The sequence below is a fragment of the Physeter macrocephalus genome, chromosome 9, assembly GCF_002837175.3.
Source record: "Physeter macrocephalus isolate SW-GA chromosome 9, ASM283717v5, whole genome shotgun sequence".
NCBI lineage: Eukaryota > Metazoa > Chordata > Mammalia > Artiodactyla > Physeteridae > Physeter > Physeter macrocephalus.
Genome location: NC_041222.1, coordinates 12,506,207 through 12,516,700, shown reverse-complemented (window position 1 = coordinate 12,516,700; position 10,494 = coordinate 12,506,207). Strand labels below are relative to the sequence as shown.

Genomic DNA, 10,494 nt, shown 5'->3' with positions numbered 1-10,494 from the left:
TAAATAGTGCTTCAATGAACATTGGGGTGCATGTATCTTTTGGAATTGTGGTTTTCTCCAGGTATATGCCCAGGGGTGGGATTGCTGGGTCATATGGTAGTTCTATTTTTAGTTTTTTAAGGAACCTCCATACTGTTCTCCATAGTGGCTGTATCAATTTACATTCCCACCAACAGTGTAAGAGGGTTCCCTTTTCTCCACACCCTCTCCAGCATTTATTGTTTGTAGATTTTTTGGTGATGGCCATTCTGACTGGTGTGAGGTGATACCTCATTGTAGTTTTGATTCATCTTGAGTGTAATTTTTATAGTTCATGTCTGTAAAATACTCTTCGTCATAGTAAGAGGATATTTTTTCTTCCAATCTAAATTTAATTTGCATTTTTGAAAATTTGAAGTGGATAGCATATTCTTTCAAATAATTTTTCAGTAATTATCAACTTCATATTTTTTCTCCTTTATATATAAATAAGTCAATTATATTGAAGTATTTATTACTATTGAATCATCCTTACACTCTGATAATCCCTTCTGGTCTTGATGTAGATTGCTTTCCTGCAGTCCTGAATTTGATAATATAGGCAGCCCTCATTTTGCTGGTACCATGTTAACTGCTACTTGTGCATATCAGAGCCATGCCCTTGCTTGCATGGTTCTAACGTGTGTACATTTTGTTTTACATTGGTGCTGGGCAAAACGAAATCACTAGTACTTTACTTAGGGGAGTTTACATTTATATTCATATACTTTTCTTTTTAACATCTTTATTGGAGTATAATTGCTTTACAATGGTGTGTTAGTTTCTGCTTTATAACAAAGTGAATCAGTTATACATATACATATATCCCCATATCTCCTCCCTCTTGCGTCTTTGGTATAATATCTATCAGATTTGGATTAGAAAAAAAATGAAGAACGCTTATTTTTCCTGTGCTCCAAAACTGTTTACATACAAAAGAAAAGCTGAATCAACTCCATAACGCCATCTCTTTATGAGTGACATACATCTTTGACAATCATTTCATTCTCTTCTCTTGTTTGGGGCTCTTCAGATCTCTTACCTCTTATTGAACCAACTTTGGTGATTTATATTTTGCTAGAAAATTGTTCAGATTATTTATATTTTCAAATTAATATGCATAAAGTTTATGATATTCTTTCATATTCTTTATTCATTTTCTGTAGTTATAGTCTTTCTCATTCCTAATATTGTTTATATGTATGTTTCCTTTCCTCTTCTTTCTCTTTCTTTCTGTCATATTTGCTAGAAGTTTGTCAACTTTATAGGTCTTTTCAAAGATTACATATTTTCATTTTTTATCTATACCAATTTATATCTTTTCCAGTTCATTAATTTGTTTTATTTTTATTGATTCACTCTACTATTTTTGAATTTGATTTACTTTCTCCAGTCTTTTGTGTTGAATAATGTTCCCTCTTTTTTTTTAATAAGGATTTTTAATTTATTTTGTTTATTGTTGGCTGCATTGGGTCTATTGTTGCTGTGCGCGGGCTTTCTCTAGTTGTGGCGAGCGGGGGCTACTCTTCGTTGAGGTGTGCGGGCTTTACATTGCAGTGGCTTCTCTTGTTGCAGACCACAGGCTCTAGGCACGCGGGCTTCAGTAATTGTGGCACGCGGGCTCAGTAGTTGTGGCACGTGGGCTCAGTAGTTGTGGCACACAGGCTTAGTTGCTCTGCAGCATGTGGGATCTTCCCAGACCAGAGATCAAACCCTTGTCCCCTGCATTGGCAGGTGGATTCTTAACCACAGCGCCACCAGGGAAGTCCCAGAACTATTGGTTTTATAAAAAGCATTTTCTTTATTAAAATTTATAATGTTTTAAAAATGTTAAGGCAATAAATAAATATTCATTGTGAATAATTTGGCAAATACTAATAATAGGAAATAATCACAGGAATCTTACTACGCATAAATAACAACTTTTAATGTTTTTGTGTTTTATTTTGGAATTTTTTATGCATAAATGTACTTCAAAAATTGTAGTCAAACTGTATTTACTGTTTTTTACATTTTTAAAATATATTTAGCCTTTGAAAATGTGATTATTATATGGTTACATGGTTTTTCATTGCACAATTGTACCAAAATCTATTTTACAATTCTTTTGTTGGTTTGGGTTTGTTTCAAGTTTTTCACTTTTATAAATTTGCCTTAAAGAACACCCTTGAGCATACATTTTTGTACATATCTTACCCTTCCCCCTCCCTGTGTCCTCAAGTCCATTCTCTACATCTGCATCTTTATTCCCGTCCTGCCCCTAGGTTCTTCAGAATCTTTTTTTTTTTTAGATGCCATATATATGTGTTAGCATATGGTATTTGTTTTTCCCTTTCTGACTTACTTCACTCTGTATGACAGACTCTAGGTCCATCCGCCTCACTATAAATAACTCAATTTCGTTCCTTTTTATGGCTGGGTAATATTCCATTGTATGTATGTGCCATATCTTCTTTATCCATTCATCTGTCGATGGACACTTCTTTATTGGAGTATAATTGCTTTACAATGGTGTGTTAGTTTCTGCTTTATAACAAAGTGAATCAGTTATACATATACATATATCCCCATATCTCCTCCCTCTTGCGTCTTTGGTATAATATCTATCAGATTTGGATTAGAAAAAAAATGAAGAACGCTTATTTTTCCTGTGCTCCAAAACTGTTTACATACAAAAGAAAAGCTGAATCAACTCCATAACGCCATCTCTTTATGAGTGACATACATCTTTGACAATCATTTCATTCTCTTCTCTTGTTTGGGGCTCTTCAGATCTCTTACCTCTTATTGAACCAACTTTGGTGATTTATATTTTGCTAGAAAATTGTTCAGATTATTTATATTTTCAAATTAATATGCATAAAGTTTATGATATTCTTTCATATTCTTTATTCATTTTCTGTAGTTATAGTCTTTCTCATTCCTAATATTGTTTATATGTATGTTTCCTTTCCTCTTCTTTCTCTTTCTTTCTGTCATATTTGCTAGAAGTTTGTCAACTTTATAGGTCTTTTCAAAGATTACATATTTTCATTTTTTATCTATACCAATTTATATCTTTTCCAGTTCATTAATTTGTTTTATTTTTATTGATTCACTCTACTATTTTTGAATTTGATTTACTTTTTCTAGTCTTTTGTGTTGAATAGTGTTCACTTATTTTTAATAAAGTTTCTAACAAAGGCATTTAAGACTGTGGTGTTATTGGAGTATATTTGGCAACACCTCATACATTTTGATAAGTAATGTTTTCAGTTTGCCTGGTTTTTTTTTGTTTTTTTTTTTGCGGTACACGGGCCTCTCACTGTTGTGGCCTCTCCCGTTGCGGAGCACAGGCTCCGGACGCGCAGGCTCAGCGGCCATGGCTCACGGGCCCAGCCGCTCCGCGGCATGTGGGATCTTCCCGGACCGGGGCACGAACCCGTGTCCCCTGCATCGGCAGGCGGACTCTCAACCACTGTGCCACCAGGGAAGCCCAGTTTGCCTCATTTTTAATCTATAATTCAGTTTTTATTTTCCTCTTTGACCCAAGGGCTATTAGAAGAATGAATGTTACCTGTACAGTTTCTACTTTTAAAACATCTCTTATTGAGACTATCTTTTGTCCTAGAATGTGTATTCAACCTAAATTGACTATGAGCGAGGTCTGGTTTTATCTTTATGGCTCCCTCTTGAAAGTAAAGCTTTCTTACCCACCAGCCTTCCTTCTCCTGCCATGCCTAAATAAGGAGTACTCTCTAATTGTCAGTATAATCATTAAGTCTTCCATATCTTTGGAACAAATAGTGACATTGAAACCCTATCGATCGTTAAGTCAGAAGTATTTCCAGACTTATTCAGATAAATTCAAATGAAACATCAAGGGGCATTAACTTGCTGTGCAAAATGGACATGTGAGTCATCTTTCCCTACAGCACCAAGTACATGCAGAGATCAGGGAAATTAATGTCGGAATGATTTAGAGTTTGATAAGTTTAGTTCAGGGAGTCTTCAAAGAGGATGGCTGAATTTTATTGAAGGGGAGGGAAGGAAATGATTTGCTAGAAAAGAGACGAAAGGGCTTTCCAGAGAGGAATAGTGAAAGTTACAAGGCCAGTAATAAAAATAATAATAATTACATACATATATATATACACACACACACATATATATGTTGTGTGTATGTGTGTTCATTACTATTTACAAACCCTTTCACATCCACTACTTTATTTAAGCATTACAATAATTCTTTGAGAAGGTATGATTATTTTCTCCCGTCCTGTTTGCTTAGAACGCTGTGGTTTAAAGGGACTAAGTGGAGCCCAGTGTGGAACCTAGATCTTCCAGCGTGAAATTCAATGTTTTTTCCACTATATCATGCTAAGAAGGCAGCCCTCTAGAGGGCTATCCAAAATACAGCCCCTAGTGAGGATCAGGAGAAGGAAGGAGGGGTCTGGCTACTTGGGTGTCCACAAATGTGTAACCTCAGTGTTTGTCTCATTTGAGATCCCTGCAGTGAAGCTGAACGAGCTGCTCGAGAACTTTTATGTCACTGTTAAGAAGAGCGACGGCTCAGACTTCCTGGCCACGTCGCTCCACGCCATCCGCCGAGGCCTGGACCGCATCCTGAAGAACGCGGGCGTGGGCTTCTCCATCACCAGCAGCACCTTCAGCTCCTCCACCAAGAAGCTCAAGGAGAAGCTGTGGGTGCTGAGTAAGGCAGGGATGTCAGGTGCCCGTTCTCGCAACATCGTCTACTTCTCCCTCTCTGATGAGGAGGAGATGTGGCAGGCAGGGTGTCTGGGGGATGACAGCCCCATCACCCTTCTGTCCACCGTGGTCAAGTACAACAGCCAATACCTGAATATGCGGACGCTGCAGGAGCATGCTGATCTGATGTATGGTGACATCGAGCTGCTCAAAGACCCACAGAACCAGCCCTATTTTGCCCGGACAGACAGTGTCAAGCGGGAGAGTCGGAGTGGTTCCACCCGAGTGTGCCACGGGAAGATCTACCACGAGCATTCCAGGGGACACAAACAGTGCCCTTACTGCCTCCTCTACAAGTACATGTACATCCATCGACCACCCACCCAGATGGAGGCCAAGTCCCCTTTCTACCTTACCGCCAGGAAGGAGGCTGCAGACATGGGCAGCGTGTGGTACGAGGAACAGAGGATGGGACTGAGGTCTCTTCGGGGAATTGTCCCGAACTTAGCCAAGAAGGTCAAGCTGGAAAACTGTGAGAACTTCACCTTCGTCTCATTTACTCAGGTCTCCCGGAGGCTTGGCTCCCACAGCTGCTGCCAGTGAGTCTCCCCTGGGTCCCAGCCACCACCCAACACTCCCTGGCAGGCGGGCGCTCCCCCTGCAGCCAAGGCCAGAGCTCTGAGGCGGCAGGGATGACCGTGACTTCATGGTCAGGCTGGTCCCTGTCAGTGGGACTTCCTATTTCTTTGACTTTGGGTTTGTCTTTTTAACTGAAAGTAGATGAATATTTAGGATGTTTTATCCAGATGTGTGTCACCTTTGTTAAATTATATAGTCTAATGCACTGTATAAATTACTACATACACAAGAGTGAGGAAGTTCATTTTATCTAGTGCCTTTTTAGCACAGATTTTCTCAAAAAAAAATAAAAGGGAGGGGGGAAGAAAACTGTTTAAGTAGTCATTAAAAAAAAATCCCAGTAGCCTAGTAGCTTTAGAATGTTATAAACACTTTGTGGAATTACACTCACAGTGAGGAACTAGGAAGAGAGGCAGACATGTTAACTATTTCCAGGAGAAACATTGCACCTGGCACTCCTGCTTATGTTTTGTTGATGGATAACTTGGTCCTGCAGAGCAAGCAGTCTGGCTTGATGGAAGCACGCTCAGTCATGCTGATAGGAAGGTGGGGACTGCTCTCAGCACTGGGAGGAACTTGACCTCTGCATCAGTGGAGACACTTTTATGAGAAAAGATTAATGCACCAAACGGTGCTTGTGAGAACAAGGTTTCCAATGAACTAGATGGTTTGTACCATGAGGGAATTTCCAGTAGTGAGGGAAAGTGTCTTGGAAAAGCGGTCTGCGATCAAAACGTGAAAAACCTCCTGAAGCAGAAGTGCCTACGTTTTTTTTCTCAGTGTCATGTGAAAGCTATTTTCGTTTGAACATTTTTTAGAGGTTTTTTTTTTTCATCTGTTCTTTGTGTCATACAGTTGTTCTGTCAGCATATAGCACCGGACTGTAAAACAACTGAAAGTAATTTTCAGGCGTAACCAGGAAAATCCAACAAAACAAGCTGCAAAGAAAACAAATCCCAAAATGTGTTTATTAAAGAGTTTTGAAATATGTTTGTCAAAGTATGACTCTTTCAGCCACAAGAGATCTCATCATTTTAGGTTGGCACCAATGCTTGGGACACGAGGATGTAGGCAACCTACCAGGTAAGCAAACCCAGCAACAAGGACATAGTTGAAAAATCAGACCATGATGATAGGTTATCAATGCAGTTTGAAATCATTTCACTCAGGTGAGATTGAACCTGACCACTTGTCATTCAAACATTAACAGAATGTTATAATAACTGCTCTGAATAAGTGAAAAGGGAGCCCAAAGAGGACTAATTAATAATAATGATAATTTCTAGGGAATCTTTATTTTGTATTTGAGGAAAGACTGCCACAACTTCATACCATTTTGTTCCTGTGTATGTTTTCCAATCCACAATTGAAAGTCTAGTATACATTCATTTTGTAGGAGTCCTAAAATCAGCCCTATTGCTTTTTCAAAACATTATTTTAGTATTTATTTTAATTGTTTTAAAAAATCATTCACTGGTCATTGATATATATAATAACTTCCTTTACCAGAGAAGACTCAACCAATGCTGCCTTAAGGTTTAATGTTGTTCCCTTTTTAGTTCCTGCACATTTATTTCGTTTACTAGTTGATCTTTCCTGAATATCGATTAACTTTGGAATGTCTCCATCTGTATATAAATAACAGGTAATATTTAATAAGCAGTGTTATGACTTGATATTGCACACTGTCCTGTTGTAGTTTCCTATAGGGATTTTAAGGTTTTGATTAAAAGAGACACAAAACACGAGGTACGGTTTCCTTTAGTGGGTGAACACCCAAAGGAAATTTTGTTTGAGGAAAGCCCATGGTGGTTTTTCTTGTCAGTACTGCACTTAAACAGAAATATAACCTATGTGAACTATCGGGCAGGGCCTGTAGCTTAATTAATAAAACCTCCATTTTTATTTTAAATAGATTCAAGAAGAAATTGCCATTAGATATCACTGGAATCTTTTCAGATTTTAACATTTCCAAAAGTAGCAATAACTGATCCAGAGGCTGTAATCTTTCTGTTGATAGTGGCTTTTTATCAGCTGAATAACAATCTCTGCCTCAGGTTTGTCGCTTATCACCTATCTGATGGACTTTCAACCCTCAGAGTTCTGAAGTGAATGATTATAATCAAAGTCAGGAGGTAGAATCTCCAGTGATACTTGATGGAAGGAAAGAATCGTATCTCAGCATCCTAAATGCTGTTCATTACATGCCTCCTGTGCCACCCACCGTATAGGTACTTTGTCTATTATATATTTGTGTGTAGATGTGTATGTGTGTATGTGCACACACACTTTAAGTTTATATGTGATAACACCTAGTAAACCTGCTAATATGGTGAAGCACCTATCCATCTATATGGCTGTGTCCATGCTCAGAGGATCTGAAGGGGGGCAGAGTAGCTAGCGGTTGTTGGGCTTCAGAGCTAAGGCAGTTGTTCTGTCTTTTTGGCCAGCTGTAAACCATACCCTCTGGGGACTCCAGGGTTTTCTACTCTTGGCCTAAGCCAGCAGAAAGAAGATTCCCAAGAGAAGAAAGGGGGAGGTTAAGAGTGTTTTCTCCACTTACCTTTAGTGTTTTTTGTATTCAGAAGTGGGAATGAATACCGGGAACTTGCACATTGACCGAGGCTCAAGTGGCCGTGGCTCTGCCTCAGGAATGGTGGTGCTGTAGGTGTTATGGGACGACCCAGGGAGTCCTTTGGGTGAGCTCTTGCCCCCAGCACCTTCTGCACCTGCTCTAAAGGAAGCCCCGCTCGCCTGGTACCTCCTCCCCAGAATTCAGCCAGTCTCCCCTTGGAAGTTTATTCCAGCAGAGATGATGGGGGCATCAGCTTGAAGGGTATGATTCAATGAAATGTAAAGGCTTTAGCACAGCACCAGGCACATAGTATTATTTATGCAATAAATCTTAGTTATTTTAGTTACAACCTTTGGTAAGAGTAATAATATTATTAACCTAATCTGCACTATACCACTTATTCCTTCCATTATGGAGATTCTCTCTCCTTTAAACTGTTAAACTTGAAGAGGAAAGCAAACCTGATAATGTGGTCACATTTATACCCATAAATTCTACCTCCAGCACCTCCAAGCCCTGATACCTCAGATATAAGCAAAAACAATTAAAGCATAGAGAAGCCCTGAGAGGCGTTATGAGAAACTTTTCCCATGGTTTAGTGTGTTTGCAAATGGGAGTATTATGGGAAAACCTAACCAAAGTTGTGAAAGAAATGGCCTCCTTGGTCATGTGGCATTTCCCAGCTTTCCTTGGATTATATGCTGTATTAATCTGCCCTGACTGATAAATGTTTATAGAAATGTGAAACTCTGTTACTCTGATTTTTATTTTAATTCAACCTCATTAAAAGCATCGCGCTATACCCACCCTATCAGCATGTTCATAGACAGCTGTGGAGAAGATCTAGACAAAATAATCCTCCCGTAGAAGCAGAAGCCTCTAGCTATAGAAGGAAGATTACCACGCTGGCAGCATCTTCTCTACTCACTTGGTAAATGCTGGTCTCACTTTCCTCAGCTGTGAAAGGAGATCATCGGAGAGGATCATCTCCAAAGTGAATAATGTTACATTTCTGCAGTTCCTCAAGGCCATGTAGTTAGGAAGTGGCAAAACTAGGAGGCAAAATTCCTAATTCCTCAAGATCATATACTGAATCTCCTGAGTGCTTCTCGCTATATTGGAACGCTTGCTTTAGGAATAACAATTTTCTTGAAATTTTAAGTTTGACAGCTCCTTAAATTATTTTGCTATCTCTATAGGCAGCAGAATATTTTTCTCAGGTTAGGCTAACACTAACCACGTTGTTACCACTTAAAGAAACAAATATTTATGTTTAAATATTACTCTTATCAAACAAGCATCACTTTGTTGCTTTTATTGAAATCTGGATTGCTAACAGTGGGTTCTTGAGCTAGTAACCAGTTAACTTTAGGCAGCAAGAAATGCAAACGATGAAGATCTCAAAGAAGAGTTACCTTATTTTCTCTACAGGCGCTCCAATTTAGTCTAAGTTAAGACCCATACATATTGAGAAACTGTTAACAAACAGCCCTGAACCGAAGAATGCATTAAAAGTTTCAAATTCATGTATATCTTTATATGCATTTACTTTTGGGGTGAATTTTTAATGCTCTGTTTGTTTTAAGAGGAAAACATTCAGTTGTTTAGGCAAAGTTCTTAGGTAAAAATCTTTGTTGTGTTTTTCCATATAAATTATCACCTAAGCAAAAACAGGAGTGGAGGGAGAGATTGGTGATGACCTAAGGCTGAACTCCCTTTCTGAGAGAAGAGGAGGCTGTGGGGAATGAAAAACTAGCTTATCTCTGGAAATTCCTATGTGTTCTGTATCCATGTATCCTGACATCATAGGATTTCCCAAAACTCCTTTGAGGGAGGCTGCCCATCCTTCTGGCAAAGTTTGCCTATTTTGATGATGATTTTGAGTACTTCTAGTTCTTTATAGCCCAAGAAATCCAGAGAGGTTCCCTATGTTGTTGTTTTTTTGTTTTTTTTTGTTTTCGGTACGCGGGCCTCTCACTGTTGTGGCCTCTCCCGTTGCGTAGCACAGGCTCCGGACGCGCAGGCTCAGCGGCCATGGCTCACGGGCCCAGCCGCTCCGCGGCATGTGGGATCCTCCCGGACCGGGACACGAATCCGTGTCCCCTGCATCGGCAGGCAGACGCGCAACCACTGCGCCACCAGGGAAGACCCCTATGTTTCAATTGTTGATCAGAATCAGATTTTTATGCTCAGTTAAAGTACTTTATTGCTTAACTAATGCAGTTCATATGGAAGTTAATAATTTCAGGAAATACTTATTAAGACCAAAAAAAAAAAATCACTGGATTATATGTAGATGTATATTGCTTCCATTACTATTAAAAGCAATTAGATAGATCCCTCTAAGAATGGGCTCCTAAATATTTTATGGTCAGTATAACTGATTTAATTAATTTACATTTAACTGTAGTTATTGTTACTGATTTGTTCAAGTAAGTTTTGGAAGATTCAGATTTGACTAACACTGTGGTAAGTGCTTTCGCACAGCTTCCTCGTATTCTCATTTAGTTCTCACAACAGCTCTGCAAAGTAGGTCTAATTATTCCCATTTTACTTATTGAGAAACCAAGGCT

General features: G+C 39.0%; 1 protein-coding gene across 2 annotated transcripts in view; it reads left to right on the top strand.

The window, feature by feature from the left end:
• KIAA1958 (KIAA1958 ortholog) overlaps nucleotides 1-7,146 on the top strand; it is a 183,440-nt gene extending 176,294 nt beyond the window's left edge. Inside the window, exon 6 of one of the 2 annotated variants that reach the window (XM_055087020.1) lies at nucleotides 4,504-7,146. In XM_055087020.1, coding sequence (XP_054942995.1) covers nucleotides 4,504-5,310 — 807 coding nt within the window. In that variant the 3' untranslated portion in view covers nucleotides 5,311-7,146. The remainder of the gene's footprint in view (nucleotides 1-4,503) is intronic. The other variant, XM_055087019.1, reaches the window with a different exon arrangement.
• The last annotated feature ends 3,348 nt before the right edge of the window (nucleotides 7,147-10,494 follow it).